We start from the raw sequence: 22,815 nt of genomic DNA, 5'->3' as shown, positions 1-22,815 counted from the left end.
CAGTGCTCTAAATACAGAGCGTATTTAGCGTACTTCTACGGCGTAGGTAAGCAAAGCGAATGCTCTACTGCCTACCGAGACTACAAGGGGTGAGGTTAGGTTTTTAGGCCATATAATGAAATCTGTTAGCACTTCGATGTTCGTGCTGCTATATCTCGCAGCAACTGCCTCTGGTTTCACAGAAAAGCGCAAATGCAAGAAAGGCCCGGTGAACGCTTTTAAGGTAAGGATGGCAGGTTTTCTACATGTTTTACCACGAAGATGTTATATTTAAATAAGCAGGGGAGACAGTCAAATTGATTGTTTTTACAGCGGTGTGCCTAGCGGACAAGAAAGCGAAAAATTTCAGTGGTGATTTAGCGGTAACTGCGAGGGAAATGCGTTAACATTACGTCGCCCCACTTCGGGATCTTAGGTTCATATAGTAAACCGCGTTCACCACTTTGCAAAATATTGTCCAGGAAGCTCACTCGACGCACGTCCTGCGTCTACGAGCAGGGAAGTGCATCTCTGCGTTATTCCGGAGCAAAGCCCCATCAGTTGCATTGTATATATATACGTGCACACACGCACACACCCACTCTTCTTAATTTATTATACAGTAATTAAGGAACCGCGAAATAGATAGCTAGCGAGGTCCTACGGTCCAATCATGCAATCGGGCTCGCTCGCTCCCTATTCGCAGTGGGCCTGCCGCAGTGAAAAGTGGTAGGCGAGTATTGACATCCATCCGTCTTGCAGATTGAGTTTGGTCACGCCCTTTTTTACCCTATGTGTTGAACGACAGGGTGCCAAAGCCAAGCAACCGTCAAAATCTGCAACAGATTGCGCAGTCATAAGCTTTATAACTCGTGATGTTCACAGGTTTGAATTTAGTGGATTATATAAGCGTGCCTTATATTATTATACATTATTGGCCTTAGTGAGGATAGAACAACTGGTAAGGCTTCTTCAGTGCTGACTAAGGGCCACGTCCTGTGCTGCAGAGGTCTTCCAGATAAGAGAGAATGCATGGTAGGATTTATGATCCATGGGACATGCGGGCAACCTTGACGAATTCTACAGCATTAAGGCGAGGGTAGCAGTCGTCGTCATAAAGCTGTATAGGAGGTATAGAATAAACACAGTACAAGCCTACGCCGCAACCACCAGTCACGATGATGAACTAATAGACCAGTTTTATGAAAATGTTGAATTATAGTATACTGTAGTCATGGGCGACTTCCATGCAAAAGTGAGGGAAAAGCAGGATGGTGAGCAAGCCATTGGCAACTACGGCATCGATTCTAGGAACACTAGAGGTGAGATTTCGGTAGAATTAGCGGGAAGGAATAGGCTCCGAATAATGAATACCTTCTTCAGGAAATGGAGCAACAGGAAGTGGACCTGGAAAAGCCTAATGGAGAAACAAGGAATGAAACATTTAAAACTCTCTCCCGATCCCAGCATAGTGCAGGATGTAGAAGTGTTGGGTAGCGTAAAGTACAGAGGTTAGTGAGGTCTCGGATTTCTCTCAATTGGAAGAGCGAGGGAATAAAATTAGTCAAGAAGAAACAGGCCACCCTAGACGCAGTAAGGGTAAAAGCAGACCAATTCAGGCTGGTGCTCGCAAACAAATATGCAGCTTTAGAACAGGAAGATGAAGACAACATAGAGGTAATGAATGAAACCGTAACTAGGCTGGCCCATGGATGATCTCAGAAGCAGCAATTGAAGTGGAAGATAAGGCACCAAGGCAACCAGTAAGTAAGCTCTCCCAAGTAACAAAGGACCTAATAAAGAAACGACAAAGCATGAAAGCGTCGTAGTCAAGAGATCATGCAGAATTCGCCGAACTGTGAAAACTGATCAACTAGAACGTAAGGGATATTCGAAATTATAACGTGGAAAAGATTGAAGAATCAGTAAAATATGGATGCAACATGAAATCACTCAGGAGAAAACTTGGCATAGGACAAGGCAAGATGTATGCACTGGAAGATAAGCAGGGTAATATAATCACCAATTTCGATGACCTAATCAAAGTAGCGGATGAATTCTATACTGACGGATACAGTGCTGTTGTGTCTGGCGGTCCTTCTGGACAAAGGAGGCCTCACCGACAGACGTGCAGCTGTGGAGTGCTGTTCACGCTTGTCGTTTCTCGCGGCCGGGGAGCGTCGCTGTCACCTGGGACTGATCGACGAGAAATTAGTCCCCAAGCTGAAATGGGTCATCGGCCTCGTGTGTCGTTTAAAACGGCAACGTTGCTCTTGGTGTGTTTCCGTGAAGGACCAGCGCCCGCCCGAACTACGATGAGGCCCGCCGCCGAAGGTGATGCGCAAACCAGGAGACCCCGTCCGAGACGACAGCAGCTGTTGCCCTCCCTGGAAACGGTGGATTCCCCGAAGGTCAGTCTCCGCACCCTTTCAAACTGACCATCGCGGAGAGGCGACTAATTCTTGCAAGTAACCAGCGTCCAGCATTCGCGTGGGAACCACGTCGACGTTTGGTTCCCAAGGTGCCACCCGTTGCCTGGTGTGCGGGGGCGATCAGGCAACATTGAGGCGAACACCGGAGAAACGGCGACACATCATGGGCGGAATATTGCGAACTGGTTGAAGATTGTCATTGGCTAAGAAGAACTAAAGTCAATTCCCTAGTCGAGTGAAAGAGGGAAACGAAAGGGATAAAAAAGGGGGGCCTGAGAGTGGTGTGGAAGCTCGGAGATGTAAACGCTAGAACATGCAAAGATATTAGCATCTAGACGGCTCCAACATCATGGAGCCCTTCGTGTAAGATAATGCATCTTTGTATATAAAACCGTTTTCTGATCTTACTGGACCTCTCCTTCTCCCGGTACCTGGAACGTCACCAGACATGGAACCTTCGTAGCCGCTCGGAACCCTCGGACTTCGCAACAGTGCCCAGAAGCCAAGCTACTTTCATTACAAGTAGTGATGAATACGATACAGCGGCTCCTTCTATAACTTGCAATTAAGTAAGAAGGACGTTGCAAGATATGACCCGGGGGGAGCAGGCTGGAGAACATGGAATAACACTTGATTTAATGAACGATGGGGAGATATCGTGCTTCAAAAGCTTGCGGTCATTTACACACGATGTCTCATGACCTCAAGTCTACCAGATAACTAGAATAATACCAACTATATACTAATCCATAAGACGGGAGACGTCAAAGAATTCAAAAATTATATTCCCATTTGCTTGCTTTCAGTACTGTAGAAATATTCACCAAAATAATTTCCAATCGAAATAGGCCAACACTTCAAACAACCAAAGAACAGGCTAGCTTCAGGAAGGGATATTCTACAATGGATCACATCCATGTCGTCAATCAAATAATGTAGAAATCTGCGGAGTACAATAAACATCTCTATATGGCTCTCGCGGATTATGAAAAAGCATTTGATTCAGTAGAGATATCAGCACTCATAGAGGCATTGCATAATCAAGGAGTTAAGTACGTCATACGCGTGTATCTTCGGAAAATATCTAGAACGCTTCCACAGCCACATTGGTTCTCCACAAGTAGAAAGTTACCTATCAAGAAATGGGTCAGGTAAGGAGACACTGGCGCAACACAACAAATAGATGACAGCTAGATCCAAGGTAATTAGAATTATAACGTGATGTAGTACAATGTTTGCTCTACTTTGCGTGATAACAGATGTGCAGGAAACAATAAACATTGTCGCTTCTGGTTCTGGCTGTGGTTCTGGGTGATTGCAGCGACTGTGTCGCAATCTCTTTCGCCAATGAGTAGCCTATACGTCGTGGCATCGTCAGTTGAACGTAGCGCTACGTCTGTAGACAGTCGGAAGAAAATTCTCTAAACCACGGCATCAGCAAATAATTTACATTTCTCCTAGCCTGTGCTGGGCAGTATTGAAGAGGCATGCATCTCAGGTGATATCTTCTATCTTAGATACTATCTTAGATACTCGTGGGGAATTTTGCAGCTGTATGGTGATACGTCTGGCAAGACCGTGCACCAGTACCTCTATTTCCGATACATGAAACAATGTATCGTGTATCTAAGAAACGTGATGCTGCTTTCGCAACATCGCCGTACTAAACTATAAACGTTGGCTGAATCCCGCTTCTCAAGCTGATACTGCTGTCACTACGGCACTTAAATAAAACAAAAGGTGACATTCTTTTATCTTTCCGCCAAAAACCTCCAGCGAGGGCAGGCGAAGAGGTCTGCGCATCCCTATTGATGGGATAGGTTCACATGGTGGCACTCACGCCGTCTCGACAAAAGCAAGTGCACGAACGTATGCGTGTAGCCGATCTTTAGTTTTCTTGATATTTTTGGTTTTATTTTCATCGGTGCCATAAGACTTGCTCGTAGCCACCGTAGTGTGCTGCACACGCCAACGCGTGCGGTGTCCTTCGCGCGAATTGTGATGCCGCTATAGTGCGGTTATCGAAGTGTCTCTTGCATGGTGCTTTGCTACTAAGCACATCAGTGATCTGAAGGATCTCATGTATGTAGGCTTGACTGTTCTGAAACAAAACGTAGATGGCTCTGCTTCCGGGAGACTTGTGCATAAGGCAGCTATTTGGTGTACCGCAGCACCAAAACAAATTTTTGGACTACGCTACATGATAATAACTATGCAAATTATGAATAAACTTTGAAGGCTGCACATTACGGACGGACTAGGATTTGTTTATACATCATGAAGGTTTGAGGGGCTTGATTTTTGTATTCAATGCACTGAAACATTAGTTATGTTTTTTTTACTCTGAAATACTAAAATTACGCAAACATGCTAAGAAATTAGGTAATAAACCCTCAAGTTGGGCCGGAATAAGCCATGTGCTCACCGCGTTACATTTAGGATCGGTGCGAGGGCGTTTTAAAGGTTCTGTCACCGCTGCTTATATTGGACCAACTCCCGCAAACAACCGAGTCAGCACTTGCTTTCTGAAATATTCGCGAACAATGGGCGAAAATTCTTGTTCACTTCAAACCAATACCAGCCTTTCGTTCGCCTGCTTCAACACATTTGTGCAATCCTTTTGTGGCAAAAAAAAATCAGTTACACCTCTAACCTGCCTAACAAGGCCTAAGATACTGAGCCAAGAGAAACAGGCAAGACGCAATAAATGCCGATTACCCGACAAATCTGCATGCGCGAAGTATAGTGACGCGGTACGCCGAATTCAATAGCGACTACGCGCGCACCTCGTACTAGTTTTAGCAAGCTGCGAAGGCGCGCGACGAAGGAAAGTGCGGACGGTGAGGAGACGTGGAGAATGAGACTGGGTGAGGAGAAATTGCGCTACGTTTAGTTTGCTTAGCTGCCTTGGAGTTAAGAAATTTCCAAGCAAACATTTTACAGCGGAGCTGTTTATGCCGACCCTGTGCCGTCGTGGTGGGACTTCGCTAAAGAAGGGGCCACGTGGCCTAGCGGGAGAGGAGAGGAAAAGCTTAACAGGGGGAAAGGGGTTGGTGTGACCCTTTCCCCCTGTGAGAATGCTGTGAGAGGGTGCAGATGAAAAAGAAAACGGGGAGGGGTGTTCAAGTAAGTCACGCCGTCCAATACTCGCGTTGGAGGGGGAGATCATGAGGCGTGACCAACGAATGGCAGTCTAGGAAGTGTACCAAAAAAGTAGGTCAACGGAGAGTGGGGTGTCCGAAGGAAGAAGCTGCCTACCGCGAGCGTCAGCGAGAGTTGGCTCGTGAACGGGGTCATCGCTTGCTCTCCATAATGGCGCGCAAAAAAGGGGCGGCGCAACTTGCACGCAAAAAAGCATGGCAAAACACAGAAAGAAGCCTTACCCTAAAAAAAACACACAATGAGAAAACTGCAAAAAAGCCCTCCTAAAGCATGCTCACCACGCGAAGCACGCAAAAACGAAAATAAGGTTAAATAATGCTGAAACAAATGATTTACAGTCTCGACTGCTTGCTAAGTTTGACTTTTATGGTGTCAAACTCGGTGTAACTAACAGAGGTTCGCTGTTCGACCGTCTTCACGGAATGGAAGGCGCGGTGATTTTTTTTTTTTTTGCATGCGCGTTTGCTGCTACATTTATAGAGCTAAAATAAGAAATTTGCGAATGTATCGAATGATCTCGAGATATGAATGGAAAGTATCGCATTGGATACATTAATTGCGGTAGTATCTTGTATCTGTATCTTAAATACTTCTTGCCCCAGTATCTTGTATCATATCATGATACAATTACAATGTATCTTTGCCCCTCCCTGTTCCTAGCACAGCTGTTTGTAGTGTTTTTGTCACTGATCTCGGTGGCATGCGGGTGTTAAAAGAGATGAGGTTGGGCGACGCATGGCAACACAGCAACCAGGTTTCAATTTTACGCAAACTCAAAACTCAAACTAAAACTCACTCAAACTAACACACTGAAAGAAAAACTACCAACATATGTACAACTTATCATTCACTAAACATGCCCTTAGTTTCACCTATGTTAGTTCTGGGCTTTTCTCACACGAAATTCAGGCAACTCTAACCTACTGTTGTGACGCTACTAGAATGGAACGTTCGTTGTTCTCGCACGTATTTTCCCTGTGGGAATCTCGATGGGCCTTTCTCACTGTCGTTGTTTTCGCCGACCGTCGCTTAATGATTGCTGCCTTGACGTCGGTCCGTCAACTCGTTCATCTCCGAAGCCTGTTTAACCCGGTCGCTGTTGCTGACGTGGCAGACAGGCCCGACGGGTTAGGCCTAATGACGTGTTCGGCCGCCGCTTCCGTCTAGCTCATTTCTCAAGTGCTGACGTGGCCTTCTGGGGATTACCGAACGCGCTGGTCTGCTGATGAAGGGGGATCCTCTCTGGAGTGCCCGGCCCGCCGTGTGATGCTGCGGCTGGTCCAAGTAGCCTCGCTCGAACGTCTCCGAGGTCGACTGCTGCACCTCGGGCTGCCCGCGTCACCGACTTGGCCAGACCTCCAAGTCTCCCGTCGCCAGAGCGTAGCTGACGATGCGACCTTTCTGGCCCAGAGCCACGTCGATAATGCTCGGACAGTACCGTTTCTCCCTCGATCCCGGCCTCGGTTCATGCGCCTCGAAGTCTCGTGCCGTTTGGAACGCTCGGTTCACACCATCCTTCTCTTCTTTTCTTTCGCCGCAGGCCTCTTACTCATGACAATGGCCCCCTCTTCAAGAGTTTTTTTCCAAAAAACTGCTTTCTCTTGGCCTTCTCTGTTGGGAACTGGACTCTTCTTCTGTGACTTGCGCGCTTCTTTTTGTGTACTCGGGGCTCCCTCGTCACCACCACCTTTTTCGCGCACATTTCACCTTACACCACAAAATGCACTGCACTGAACTGTTCGCAATGTTCGCTAGTTCATTGACCCAACACTTCTACATGAATAAACTTTGCATCTAAGCATATTTTGCAATACTCCAAATACCCTATACATAGGTACTGTTTCAATGTTTTCTCTCTATACACATTTCTGAACACTGCAACCTTCCGCATGCCATTCCTAAATGGTATTTGTTTTGTATCCTACTTGTCATAACTCTTCACTTTTTCCGCCTTTTCCTAAGCTCCCATGCTTGCCTACTTTCTTTCTGTTTCCTTCTCTTTACTACTCAGGCACATCTCTCGTGCAGCTTGGAGTGGCTCTGCCTTAACTGTGGCTTCTTCAACTTTCTCATCGGCGCACAAATCTCATGCACACGCGTTTTATTACGTTGCTTCCCTCACATCTCCTTTGGATCTTCTTCCTGCCCTTATGCGTTCTGTACAATTTCTTCCTACCCTTATCCGTTGTCTTACGTCTGGGGCGATTCGGGTATCTGCCCGCTTTCTCATTTCTCCGGGAGTTTGACTGACTCCTCACTTCGGATGCCTGGCGATCCTTGGAATCATTTTTCAGTACAAACCCCATATCATTACGAGCTGAAGCTACTTCTTTCTTTACCTCCCTCTGCTTCTAGTTTACGATCGGAGTGTCGGCCATCCTCTTATCCTTGTCCTTCTTAATCAAGTTTTCCCGAGTCGTGAGCTTCTCTACGACGTCGTGAGTATCAACAAATCTGCCTGCAACCTCTGACGTCCCTCGGCTGTAGGGCTGCTCTACTACGCTAACACGCCTGTTTTCCACCTTTATTTCCGCCTCGCTCTCTTTCATTTTCAATGCATGCAACTGCTCTCGCGATATCTTGAGCTCTTTCTCTTGGAGCTGCTTCCTCTCTCTCTTCGTAAGTTTTCTTAGATGCCGCAAGCTCTGCTAGTCGAATAGCCTCGACGCGTTTCCTTTCTTCGTAGGCTTTCTTAACTGCAGCATCTTCCGCTAGTCTAGGCAGCCTCGACGCGTTTTCTTTCGTCGTCAATGAGTTTGAGGCCCTGCTCTTTGTTGAGCTTCTGCTCACGAATAGTAGCCGATATCGCCTCCCAATCCATCTCCGCAACTCCCGAGTATCAGTGACTGGGCTAAAATAGAATACGGATCCTGGCAGGCTCGCTAATTATGGTGTGTTTGTCACTGATCTCGGGGGCGTGCGGGTGTTAAAAGAGATGAGGTTGGGCGACGCATGGCAACACAGCAACCAGGTTTTAATTTCACACACATTCAAATCTCAAAATAAAACTCACTCAAACTAACACACACTGAAGGAAAAACTACCAACAAATGTACAACTTAATATTCACTAAACATGCCCTTAATTTCGCCTACGTTAGTTCTGGGCGTTTCTCACACGAAAGTAAAGCAACTTTAACCTACTGTTGTGACGCTACTATAGAATGCAACGTTCTTACTGAGTTCGTTGTTCTCGCACGTATTTTCCCGGTGGGAATCTCGATGGGCCTTTCTCACTGTCGTTGTTTTCACCGACCGTCGCATAATCAATGCTGCCTTGACGTCGGTCCGTCAACTCGTTCGTCTCCGAAGCCGGTTTAACCCGGTCGCTGTTGCTGACGTGGCAGAGAGGCCCGACGGGTTAGGCCTAAAGACGCTTCCGTCTAGCTCCTATCTCAAGTGCCGACGTGGCGTTCCGCGGATTACCGAACGCACTGGTCTGCCGATGAAGGGGGATCCTCTCTAAGATGCCCGGTCCCGCCGTGTGATCCTGCGCCTGGTCCAGGTAGCCTCGCTCGAACTTCGCCGAAGTCGACGGCCACACCTTGGACGGCCAACATCACGGACTCAGGCGGACCTCCAAGTCTCCCGTCGCCAGAGCGTAGCTGACGATGCGACCTTCCTGGCCCAGAGCCACGTCGGTAATGCTCGGACAGTACCGTTTCTCCCTCGATCACGGCTCGGTTCACACGCTTCGAGGTCTCGTGCCGTTTGGAACGCTCGGTTCACATCGTCCTTCTTTTCTTTCGCCGCAAGCCTCTTACTCATGACACTGTTTTAGTGCATTACATTCGTTACCAGGCGCACGTACGCTCTACAACTTTTATTTCAGTCTCACTACCAATTAAGTGATGAAAAAAAAGCATTCGTGGCATTTGTCTTGTCCTAAATTTTGCTCGCAATTGCACATCATTTGTCCTAACTCATTATGCACTATTCTTGAAACTTTGGTTATTATTGCAGATGATCACTCACTTTCCAAAAGTTGTCATGGCGTACACGTCAAGCAGCGACCCGAGCTACGAGTGCCTCACCGCCCCGCAAGTATACCTCAACGAAGAAACGAAGCAGGCCACTTATCTGTGGAACTTCAAGAGTTGCGCTGACCGCCACACGTGAGCGCTCATTCTGTGTTTGTTTTTCGTTTTTCTGTACGTGTGGCTGTTTTTGCATCACTTCGTCAGAGCAATACTTCACCAAATAGCTCAGATAGACATCCAGTTATTAGGCGTACAAAAATTTGATATGCTTCTAATCAGGGATTATGATTCTAATCAGTGCTAGGGATTGGCCTAAGTGCTGCAAAGGTACGTTAATATGGAAGCCACATTGTCGTAATATTTTGCATATGTGAGAATGACCTATTTTGACAGTACCTAATGTAATGTGTACACGCGCGTGGTATCTGGCGCTATAAATTGTCTGCTCTCGGCTAACACAGTTACCATAATTTCCATTTCTGTGATTGTTTTATGGCTTCATTAAAATTTGCGTAGTTTTTAGCTGCACTAAACGTACATTAGGCCGTAGAGTTATCTCCCACGTTCAGTAAAATATATGTGAAATGCACGACTGCGTTTTCAGATACATCTCGTGTAGCCCACATAATATAGCAGACTTTAGACTAGAACCAGAAACAAGGCGTAAGCGAACTGAGACTCACCATCTCAGGTGCCGAGCGTTTCTCGCTTCATGCAAAACAGCAGAATGCGTCTATCCGCTGAAGGTATTGTAATGCAGTTGGACCCATTTGAGAGAGATGCACAGTTACTCTAGGATGCGTCTAAGTAGTAGTGGCACCGCTGGTACTCAGCAAGAGTGTAGCAATTTGCAGACTTGCAGAAACCTATTTAGAGCGTTGGGGAGGAACTTCAATTTCATTAGATGTTTGGCTAGTGTTCTTAACCACTTGTAAATCTGCGGTGAGGCAATAACACACAGTTCCGTGGGAACTTTTGTGATTACACGCCATGCAGGTACAGCTGTAGCTGTATGTATTATTGTCGTAGTAGTATTTGTCCAAGTTGGTATTAAAGCGAAGCTTTCTTTCCCGCTGCTGTTAGATGCTCGTGGTGGCGGTTATCCTGCCAAAATAGCAGTTTCCGAATTCATAGGTCATACTAAAAATTGGAGGGCGCTTTATCTTCTCCTTTAAGAGTGGAACGCGATAGCGCTGTCGGGCCCCGTTCGCATCGCATTTTTCTTTGAGTACGCTTCACTGCAACACGGAACATCAGAAAGCCAGCTTACAAAGGCCGAGGTTACACCGATTCCCTAAAAGTTTGCTTCACATTTAAACAGAAATGCATTATTGGGAAGTTGTTTTTCCAGTGGCAATATAAGTCGTCTTATATTAAAATTTGAAGGCCCTAGCACCTTTTTTATTATTTTATTAATTGTTTGCTATTGCCCCGACGCGTGCGCGTGTCCAAAACGCCTTAGGCAGGCGAAGTCCCAATTTGACCTGCCGATGATGCGAGCACCATCTGGTTGTAAGTTTCGCAACCTAACCATCCTAGCACCCGCTGTTGGTATGGTAGAAATGCAAACCTACAGACATGCCACCATGTCTGTAGGTTGTGGTTAAGTCGTACTTCAACATTTTCTGACGGGCTTTACTGTGAGAAATTTAATTTTTGTTTACTAACACCTTGCGCCACGCGGAAGGCCTGCGCGGTCGGGGTGGTTGGGGATGATTTTTGCCGCCACGGTCGCCGACATCCACGCCGGCGCCGGATTTTCTGCAACACGGGGCCCTTAACGCTATCGCGTTATAACGCCGCCGTCACCCCGTCGCCGTTTTACCAGTGTCATCCCTGCTGGCTGCTGGCTACAGTCGCACTATTGGCCAGTTCCGGACATTGTGCAACTACATGCAGGATGTAGTACGAATTAAGGCGGCCCAATTCACCGTAACCAGACATACTGCAAATATCACATGGTCTTCGTCGCTGTACCATTTTCATTTCTGCCGGCTGCTGGTACAGTCTTGCACGACTGGCCGGTACCGCAAATAGTGTATCATCCCATGGTAGACACGCAGTCCTGGCCACACCATTGACGTCATACGCCCATCGATAAATCAGCGTCATCATCTCATGGTCGGCGCATCGTTGTTGCGATAACATCGTCACAACTCTATCTTCGTCGTCCCATGGTCTTTACGCCATCGTTGTCACACCATAGTCGTCATACCGTCGTTGGCACTCCAGAGTTGTCATCCGATGGTCGTCAAGCCATAATCCTCGTACCATCGTCGTGATTCCAGTGTGGTCATCCCATGTTTATCATGCAGTCGCCATCATGCGGTTGTGGTAGTGCCATTGTGGTAATTTTGTCGTAGTGATTGCAATGTCATCATGCCTTCATCGTCATCATACCACCGGCATCATGTCGTCTTTATTGTTCCGTCATCGTCATTCTTTCGTCATCATGCGTGCCATGTGCAAGATCGAGCGCAACAAGTTTATGTTAAGCGATGTGGTTCCCAGTTGGAAATGTGTCTATCCCGGTCCTATATCTCTACATCAAATGGTCGCTCAGCCAGAAACAGCGCCATTCAGAAATACCAATGAAAGCTTTGCCTAAAAGCCATTGCTTCAGCACGAGGTAGCCGCGTGTTTTCAGCCTCCAAGTTCCTGCGCAAAAGAAATGTCCACAGAGGGTCCTCAAAGACGAAGTTGGAGAGCACGTGAACAAGGCAGACGAACGTAGTTCGCCGTCTTCAGGATTCCAACTCTCCAGTCTCCAGTTTTCTACTTCAGCCATCGGCCAGTTTTTTGTGGTGCACTTTCGTCTCGAATATGCCCGAAAGGCTTCTCGGCATGCCAGTTCCCTGCCACTAGTATTAAGACACCCTTAATGATGAAGATGGCCTCAAGACCTGTGAGGGGATGGGTAAGAATATCACCACGCTTGTCTGCTAACAGCAGCTGGTCCAAGCCGGTATCCCAGATGTTATAGAGGAGAGCGTGATACGAGGTTCCGTTCAGTCATGTCTGTAGGACGTCTTCGTCCGGCAAGCTGGCATCGGATTGGGTTGCACGACGAAGTTTAATATTCGTTGTAGCTGGTCAAGTCTACATTAAGTAAGATGTGTCCACGGGCTCATAATTTAGGTGGCTGAGGGGCACGCTGTCGGTTGATTTGCGGGTTCACGAGTACTGCTGTTTACCTTCCATTTTCCCGTGACGTTAGGTGTTAGGGAGGCACTCAAACGAAGCCTGCCTAGCATCACCTTATCTTTCCTGTGGAACTCGGCCGAGAACAGTGGTGAGACTTGTGCTCACGATGCGACGTGCTGCGCAAGTTAAACCAAATGAAATCGTGGAGTGGGATATTCTCAACTAACAGCTTGGCTGCGAGAGATGGCCTTTAAAGGCATTTATCGTGCAATTTCGTCAGCACTCATCATATATTATAAGCAGAAAAGACAAAGAATTGTATTTTATTTATTGACATTGTTACGTAAAACGACAAGAGGCGGGACTATTTACACTGTATTTACAGTATGTCAGAGACGCAGTAGCCAAGATGGTGGACAGCCACCAGCACCAGAGAGAGCCGTCTTCTTCGTCGTCTGCCTCAGGCTGAATGTCTCTCTCGTAGCATTACCCCCGGCGGTTGAAGCGCCGTCTCGCTGCACTTCACACAGTGTCGTTAGAAGGACGGTGGTAGGCTTTCATTCTGCTGACGTGAACTATGTCGCTGTGAGCGATCGCAGGCGGTAAAGTCGGAGAGACGGGAACAATCTCGTAGGTGACATCCGTGACCTGGCGGACGAATCGATAAGGACGCGTGTATCGAGATAGCAACTTCTCAGACAAGCCAACACGACGGAATGGACGCCTACAGCAGAACTAAGGCACCGGGTGAGAAGCGAACATCGTGATGCCGGCTGTCATAGAGGCGCTTCTGGGACGCTTGCGAGGCCAACAGCTTAGAGCGGGCGATCTGACGCGCGTGGTCGGCACGAGCGATGGCATCACGTGCATATTTGCTAGGCGGCGCGGCAGCAGCCGGAAGAAGGGTGTCCATTGGTAACGCCGGTTCACGGCCAAAGAGAATATAATATGTGAATAACCGGAGGTATCGTGACGGGATGAATTGTAGGCGAAGGTCACGTAAGGTAGCGCCAGGTCCCAGTCACGGCGGTCAGATGAAACATACATTGAAAGCATGTCCGTGAGGGTGCGATTTTGTCGCTCAGTGAGGCCATTTATTTGAGGATGGTAGGAAGTGGTCAACTTGTGCAGCGTTGAGGAGGAGCGCAAAAGATCGTCGATTACTAGGGATAAAAATGCGCGGCCTCGATGTGTGAGCAATTGGCTAGGGGCGCCATGATGTAGAATAACATCGTGGAGCAAAAAATCGGCAACGTCAGTAGCAGTGCTGGTGGGGAGCACTCGAGTGATTGCATACCTGGTCGCATAATCGATAGCAACTGCGACCCACTTGTTGCCGGATCGTGACTCAGGAAAAGGACCGAGAAGGTCTAAACCAACGCGGAAGAATGGTTCGGTCGGGATGGTGAGCGGCTGAAGAAGTTCAGCCGAGGGTGCGGCAGGGCGTTTCCGACGTTGGCATTTGTCGCAGGAGGTCACGTAACGTTGAACAGACCGGGCGAGACCGCGCCAAAAGAAGCGGTGCCGGACACGGTCGTACGTGCGGGATACGCCAAGGTGACCAGCAGTTGGTTCGTCGCGAAGCTCATGCAGGACCGTTGAACGCAGATGTTTAGGCACAACGAGAAGCAGCTCAGGGCCATCTGATTGGACGTTACGACGATAAAGTGCGCCATTCACGAGGGCGAACATGCGCAGTGAGGCATCGTTAGGTGCGGATTCCAGCCGGTCAATGAGCGATCGCAAAGAAGCATCCCGACGTTGTTCGTCACCAATCTGGAGAAACTGAGACATAGACATAACGCAGGGGTTAGGTTGGTCAACAGGCTAGCGGGACAAGCAGTCCGTGTCCAGATGGAGACGACCAGACTTGTCGGTAACGGAGTAAGAGTAATCCTGAAGGCGCAGAGCCCAACGACCAAGTCCTCCCGTAGGGTCCTTCAGTGAAGAAAACCAACAGAGAGCGTGATGATCAGTAACAACATGGAAAGGGCGGTCATACAAGTAAGGACGGAATTTCGATACCGCCCAGACAAGGGCAAGGCATTCCCGTTCCGTAATAGAGTAATTGCGTTCAGATTTCGATAGGAGACGACTGGCGTACGCAATAACACGATCAATGCCTCGTTGGTTTTGGGCTAAAACTGCACCGATGCCGTGACCACTAGCATCTGTGCGCACTTCCGTGGGAGCAGCAGGGTCAAAATGGGCAAGTATAGGTGGATTCGTTAGGGCGGCGATGAGCTCAGAGAAGGCGTCAGCTTGTAGACGACCCCAACAAAAAGGGACGTCTTGTTTAAGAAGGTCAGTGAGTGGACGTGCGAGCGCCGCAAAGTTTTTCACGAAACGGCGATAGTAGGAACACAGCCCCGCGAAACTACGAACGTCATGGACAAACCGTGGAACGGGGAAGTTTGTGACAGCGCGTACCTTCGCTGGGTCTGGTCGGACACAGGAAGCGTCAACCAGGTGGCCCAGCACAGTAATTTGACGAAGAGCGAAGTGGCACTTCGAGGAATTTAGCTGGAGGCCAGCTCATCGGAAAATTGCTAGAATGGTCGAAAGCCGCTCAAGGTGTGATGCGAAAGCGGGGGAGAAGATTATCACGTCGTCCAGGTAACACAAACACGTCGACCATTTAAATCCTTCAAGCAGTGTGTACATCATTCTCTCAAATGTGGCTGGTGCGTTGCAGAGGCCGAAAGGCATGACTTTGATTTGGTAAAGGCCGTCAGGGGTCACGAAGGCGGTCTTCTCGCGATCCAGGTCGTCCACAGCGATTTGCCAGTAGCCAGATCGAAGGTCCAGGGATGAAAAGAAGGGGGCACCATGGAGGCAGTCGAGGGCGTCGTCAATACGTGGAATAGGGTGCACGTCCTTCTTGGTGATTTTGTTGAAGTACCGATAATCATTGCAGAAACGCCAGGAACTGTCTGTCTTTTTAGTAATACGACGGGAGATGCCCAAGAACTAGATGATGGTTCGATGATGTCCTTCGCAAGCATTTTAGCCACTTCTTTTTGAATCACTTCGCGCTCTGATGCGGACACACGGTAAGGTCGACGGGGAATGGGCAAAGAGTCGCCAGTGTTGATTCGGTAGGCGACAGTCTTAGTCAGGCCCAGGGGTCGATCACGAATGTCTAAAATGTCGCTGTATGAGGCCAAAACCCGGCAGAGACCTTCGGCCTGGTCAGGCGAAAGGTCTGATCCAATCATGTTGCGAAAATGCTGTCGTCAGAACTTGGTGACCGGGAAACTTCAGCTTCTTCAGGTGCAGTTATGGCGACAACCTCGACGTCATGGTCTGTTATAGCGGTGAGGTGGGCAAGCGACATCTTGTGGGGCAACACTTGGGGGGTCAGACCAAAGTTTAGTAGCGGGAGGAACACACAGTTATAAGCTAATGTGGCGACGGTGTGTGGCACGGTAACATTGCGCGTCAGGCGTACGTCTGTAATCGTAGCGACGATATAGTCGCCGTCAGGAACGGGAGGGGTCGATGACAAGCACACGTACGTGACGGCTCGAGGCGGAAGACGAACAAAAGCGGTGGGGCTTAAGCGGCTGACGGGCGTTTCGCAGGCATCTGATACAAGAGGAAGATCGAGGCAGAGTGTTTCAGAAGAACAGTCAATTAAGGCCGAGTGTGCCGAAAGAAAGTCAAGGCCAAGGATAAGGTCATGAGGGCAGTGGGCAAGGACGGCAAAAAGGACAACAGTGTGACGACCGGCAATACTGACATGGGCGGTGCACATTCCGATCAATGGTACAGCACCACCATCGGCAACACGTATTCTCTGTGTCATAGATGGCGTCATAATCTTCTGCAGGCGGTGGTGTAAAGTGGAGCTCATAATAGACAAGTGTGCGCCAGTGTCGATGAGGGCGGTCACAGACTTTGACCGGTCACAGAACACTGTCGACTTTGACTTCTAAGAGGCTATAGTGAGTGGGGAGCGTCAGTAGATGATTTGCAGGGGATGATGGCATTGCAGCTTCACCTTCATAAGCTGCACTATCTAGTTTTCCTGCGGTGATCGTCCAGAGAAGGACGGCGAGGAAAATCGGCGAGGCTGCGGAGAGCGGGATTTGCGGCGTTGCGGCGACGGGGAGCGGGAGAAGCGGCGAACAGGAGCAGTGGTGACTTACTACTCGTCGTCCTCGGGGGAGTACGACGAGTAGCAAGTAGGGGAACCAGCGGCTGGACGTCTAAAAGGAGAAGGGTGCATGGAGGTCTGGCGAGTTGCGTAGGTCCAACGGCGACGGCAATAACGAGCAATGTGCCCGACCTGACGGCAGGAGAAGCAGATGGGCTGATCGTCGGGCGTTCTCCATTCCGCAGGATTGCGGAAGGAGACGGGAGAGGTGTAGGATCGTCGAGCGGGTCCAGAAGAATAAGGCCGAGCGTCAGGACGAGTCAGTGGGCACGCTGATGGAACGCCAAGATTGGCAAACTCCTGCCTGACGACAGCTCTAATTAGGGACACCGATGGCTGCGATGGAACTACCCAGAACCTCCACCACAAAGATGTTACGTAAAACGACACAAGGCGGGACTATTTACATTGTATTTACAGTATGTGAAAGACACTGTAGCCAAGATGGTGGACAGCCACCAGCACCAGAGAGAACCGTCTTCTTCGTCGTCTGCCTGAGGCTGAATATCTCTCTCGTAGCAATATATTTACTTTACACACTTTTTAATAATTTAGATACCCTAGAGAACATTACATGGGACGTTACGTAGCGAAGATAACAATCGACAATCATGTGATCTATAATGAGTCAAACAATCCACAACACACTAACAAGTTAAGCAAGCACATACGAATGCTGAATAAAAATGCCTAGCTGAACGAAAATAAACGTTTTTTTTGTGCGACAGGACTTGACAGAGCTGAATTATCTACACTAAAACACAGGGAATAGTCGCACATATCAGATTTCAAAAATCGTAAAACTCTCTCCGAGAAGGTTAGTAATGTCTTTTGCAAGGATGTTGACTCTGATAGTACGACGGTGTTCGCTACTAAATTTTTTAAACCTACTTATTCCGGTAAAGATTGGTACTAATTTGCGAGTGTGATCTACGCGCTCGGAATTAGGAATTAGGCTAGCGGCGAATGGTGTTTTCTTTTTATACAAGGTGCGAAAGAATGAATTATTTGGCACTCGGCCACTACATTGACGAAACGCATTGCGAGGGAGAGAGAAAACATGAATTGTATGTCTAATGGTTAGCTGTGTTGCATGCCGGCTCCAATATTTAGCATTTTGCTGCCTGTGTAAGGTAGATGATGAAGCGTGAAAGAACGTTAGACGAAACACACCCAAATCAAATTTTGTTGTTCCAGTATAGTAAAGCAGTCCACCTTTGAAATGTCGCTTGGAAAGAGCGTGGACCAACTGGACTTTTTTCTAGATGGCGGTGAGTAACGGTATCATTTCTTATGAATAGATTTTATTCAACATTAAGGGTACGTAGATCACATGTATATTCAGTCAGCATAAGGTGTGTGGCTTATATGTGTGACTGGGCAGTGGAAGTAGAGCAGCAAAAAAAAAACGCTTATACAATGAATAAAATGTGCAAGCAAAGTGTAGGCGTACGCAGAGAACAAGACCAAGAGCCGGCTCAGGTGACAATAAAGGTCGTGATTCGAAATCTGTACATTGCACCCAAGTTCTCAAGAACGTTTTCCTGTACCACTGTGTTAAATTACCAGGCCTGACATGTAGTTTATAAAATAAAAAGGCATATAAAAGTGCGAGTTCTTCGGCCATAGTTCGTAAAAATCCAGGGAAGAACGTAATGCTCTATTCTTCTTATGGGTCGTTTTTTTCTCATTATGAATTTTTGAGGCAGTGGAAGTGTAGTTTCTTTAAAACACATCGAGAATACATTGTTTCCCTAGATCAAGCATACTGACACAGCTGATACTAGTCTCAAAATTTTCACTATGGTACGGCGTGCCGTAAGATAAGTGTGCGCAAATTTTGTGAAGGACAGTGTTCAATGTTTTTATTTTTTAGAGAGCAGCTTGCCCATAAACTGTTAACCCATATTGCATGACGGATTCACCGAGACATCTTTTAGCCTTGCAGTTTACAGATAGACCATATACAGATCGCAAGGCGTAATAGGCACCTATATGTCTTAGACGCTTCAAACAGAGTCAATGTGTGCGCTCCAGGATAAGGAATGATCCAGATACAAACCGAGGTATTTTAAACTTGAGACTGGTTTTAGTGCTGGGCATGAACACGCAATGCAGGTGCTAGGGCGCAGAAAAAGAGGTTCAGATGCCGTAATTGCATTATATGGACTGTGAAAGCAAAACAATTTTTCTTTGAGTTTATTTATGTATATTCGGTTTCAGGAAAACCAATCTAACATGCGTTCAATATATTTTTGTATAATGCATGCCCTTTATTGTACACGGTACACAGTAATGCAATTGCGGTATCATCAGCATAAATACCTTCGATGTGAAAGGTAGGCTTGCTAGGTCATTTCTGTACAAGTTGAATAACAATGGCACCAAGACTGACCCTTTGGGTACTCCGTAACTAATATGTAGTGATTCGCTATATTGACGGGTGATTTTTACGCACTTTACCCTGTCACGAAAATAGTTGCCAAGGAAGGTTATGTAGGGCTTCTGAATCCGACGCTTTCAATTTTAGATAATGATATCTTGTGATCAATACGTGGATAGCAAAATCTCGGCTGTCGCAAGGGATTGTGGGGTACGGCGTATTCTGCTACAACTTCCGGTTCGAGACAACGACGCCGTCTATGCCGCCGTCCATGCTTCACGCGGTTTGTCTTTTATATACTGCGGAACTTTGGTGAAAAATCATGATATAACCACCGCTGGGCAGTTCCAAAACGTAGGTGTGAGCTATCGCTCCTTCGTACTTATGTTGGCGCCCTTAAGCCCAAACCGCATGAGAGCGATTTTGTGCGCGACGGCGGCGAGCGACGGCTTCGAGCAACGAAAGGGGCCGTCGCGCGAACAGATCGCTTGTTCTTGTCACTCGATCGCTAGGTTCTGGAAATCTATAATTCGTCGTTCGTCACTCGGAAGTGCTATGAGCGACTAGCCAACAGCACGAAGTCGGAACTAAATATACATCAGTGAAGTACTACCGATTGTAGCACGGAACGAGCAAACGACTAGATTTTGATACGTGTAATGATAATAACATAGTGCAAGACCTTTAGAAATATTAATGCTACTCTTTCCACTAAAACACATCAAATTAAATTAATAAAGCACGCGTAACTCCAGTTTCGGCGAGTATTTGCTGCCTTCATACCGGCAACACCGGGAAAACGCCGTTCAAAGTCGTCGCTCGCATGCAGTACGACTTGTAGGCGACGAGTGAACGCGACAGCCATCTCCATCGCGTCGCTTGTCGCTAGACTCGTGTATTTTTATGTGGCAGGCATTTCACGCCCTAATGCGTTTGTGTCGCGTCAAATAGTCATAACGTTTATCAAGCGCAAATGTTTGTCGAGCGGATATAAACGTTCGTTAACTTAGAAGTAGTTTTTAATAAGTGGTAAGTCAACCTAATGAGTGGCTGTTGGTAACGCTTCCCATAACAAACGGTACAGTCGATCGCTTCTTCCGCTGTTTTGTCTGCAGCGGGGCCCAGCGCGCGCCATGTCGTCGGCTGCTGTGACTTCGCAGTCTCCCGTTTTTTGTCAAGCGACGCATGTCGTGTATAACTGCAGAGAGAAAGCACTGATTTAAGTATCTCAAAAGTACACGAATAATTTTGACGTTACCGCTCCTCCCTCTTTCGTGCAGCCTCAGTTGCCGTTTCGTTGTACCGAAATAAAGACGGCAGATAATCAATGTGCTAAGGATCCTTGCTGGGTGCACCTGTCTGTATTTAACTGATTATTAAAAAGGGGGTATTTGTACTAGAACGTTAGTAGACGAAGTTATTCGCCAAAACACTTGCCTGTGGCGAACTGATCTTCACATATTCTGGCTCCTACGTTCGGTACCCACAGCTCGCCGTTCACGGTCGCTCGTTTGACGGCAACTTCCCATTTACGTTTGTGCGCTTCCTTCCACTGGAAAACGAAACACTTTTTTTTCCTTTAACAGAAGAGTTCGCGCACCCTAATGCCGAGCAGCCAACCATAATCACGTTGCTGAAGCGTGTTTTCTTCGCGAACAGCGGGAAATCGCACTGTAGAAACTGCTGACAAGGCTGAACGAAGCAACAGAAGCGCTAACCCGCGAACCGGAAATCGCTAGCTGACGCCATCGCCATTTTGCTATCCACCTATTGTGTCAAATGCCTTCTTTAGGTCAACGAAGAGGGTAATTACTAGGTTATTTTTATCAATTTCAATGCGATCATTGAATTCTCCGAGTACATTTGTACTACTGCGTCCTTTACAAACGGCGTACTGGGCCGTGCTAAACAGATTGAGTTTCATACGGAATGGCGTCTTGCACAGGTGGACTATTTTAGAGCGCAGCTCCTAATGGCTCGTTCCTGGAGCGAATTACGGCGTCGGCGTAACCGAGTAAACGAGCACGACAGCGAAAGATGAAAGAAAGAAAGACGCGAGCCTCGAACGGCGTAGACCATAGAGAACGGGCCCCTTCAGTGCAGTGCGCGCGAGAAACTAGTTTCATGCGGACCCGCCCGACAGCTCGAGCCTCGATGCGTACTCGTATCTGGTTTCAGCCGGACCGCTAGTTTCCTATTATCGTCTGCTCACGTCAGCTCTCGCTCGCGCTTGCTTAGTTTGCGCTTGTTTCGATTGTCATGGTTTGCGATTGTTTTGTAATATGAATGTATCGCGACGGGAATTGTGTAGTACTTTCTGGAAGCCAAGCGCCACCAGCGATTACACTGCAGCCTTTGACGAGTCATGCATGAAAGCCGACGCGCTTGGCCCGCAGATCAGATATATGACGATTGCCGACTCTGCGACATGTCTCTCTCAAAATCGTTGTCTTCTAATGCGAACACAGTACAAGAGAGCAGCGGGCAGCGTTGGCAGCGTGTCTCAACCAGAGCGGCACAGGCAAACTCGAGCTCGCGCTTCCCGGATGACTGGCGATGTGGCTGCAGCGCCGGGCATTCGTCTTCACTACAATCACCCCCCATCGGAAAAGGAGCCATCCTGGCGACTCATGGTGAACATAGAATCAAGGGGTCGTAATACGGCTTCAGGCGTTGTACGTGGACGGTTTCACGACAACGACAGCGTTGGTCCGTAGGTGGCGTGACAGGCTCGACAAAAAATCACAGCATATCCACGGGGTGAATGATGATGAGTGGGCGAAGCTCCGAAGGGAATCATCGGATCTCCCGCTTAAGGGGACGCTAGCACAAACGCGTTAGAAACGTGCAGTACTCTCTAGTCAGGGGGAGCGGCCACAGCGTCTTACGCAGCCATTTACACATGCCGGAACGTGCACCGCGTTTGCCGACGCCATCACATGACTGCTGAGAGAGTAAAGGCGGAGAGGCCACAGCGTCTTACACCAGCTTCTTACACGGGCCGTAACGTGCTAGCACAAACACGTTAGAAACGCGCGGCCTTTCGTTAATGTTGGGTATTTATTGCCATCGTGGTGCGTGTGTCTATGTGCGCTTCGTGGCGTAGTGGTTAGCGCCGCGCGTTTGGAAGCGAGGGGTCCCTGGTTCGATTCCGCGCTACGGACACAACTTTCGGATTTTTTTTTCATAAAACGCCGGAAGCGTTCTTCGGAAGCCGGAAGCTGGCTTCCGGAACCGGAAGCGGTACCGGAAGTGGAACCGGAAGCGGAAGTCGGCTTCCGGTTATACTATACGTATACATATATATGTATATATGGGTATACATACATATACGGACACACAACGCCATCTATTGAGCAATTCATAAAACTAGACGTGGCTACCTACTACGACGGGGACGAAAGGGTGCCGCTATAAGGAGCTTCGCCCCTAATATAGTTCACAGGCGTTGTCTGCGCTACAACACGGTAGGGTCCTTGATATTTTGATACAAGCTTGGATGAGAGGCCAGCAGGAACGGCAGGAACCCAAAGCCACACAAGGGAGTCCTGAAGAAAGTGACAATGCGGGTGATCAT

The 22,815-nt window shown here is 48.0% G+C and overlaps 1 protein-coding gene across 2 annotated transcripts in view; it reads left to right on the top strand.

Annotated features, from left to right (window-relative positions):
* LOC125946968 (uncharacterized) overlaps window positions 1-22,815 on the top strand; it is a 66,086-nt gene continuing 43,271 nt past the window's right edge. The window contains exons 1-3 of one of the 2 annotated variants that reach the window (XM_049671197.1): window positions 1-223; window positions 9,536-9,687; window positions 18,053-18,126. In XM_049671197.1, the coding sequence (XP_049527154.1) occupies window positions 116-223; window positions 9,536-9,687; window positions 18,053-18,126 (334 nt within the window). In that variant the 5' untranslated portion in view covers window positions 1-115. The remainder of the gene's footprint in view (window positions 224-9,535; window positions 9,688-18,052; window positions 18,127-22,815) is intronic. The other variant, XM_049671198.1, reaches the window with a different exon arrangement.

The sequence above is a fragment of the Dermacentor silvarum genome, chromosome 7 (assembly GCF_013339745.2).
Source record: "Dermacentor silvarum isolate Dsil-2018 chromosome 7, BIME_Dsil_1.4, whole genome shotgun sequence".
Lineage (NCBI taxonomy): Eukaryota > Metazoa > Arthropoda > Arachnida > Ixodida > Ixodidae > Dermacentor > Dermacentor silvarum.
Note: the sequence above shows the minus strand (reverse complement) of the source record. Positions and strands in the feature narration are given on the sequence as shown.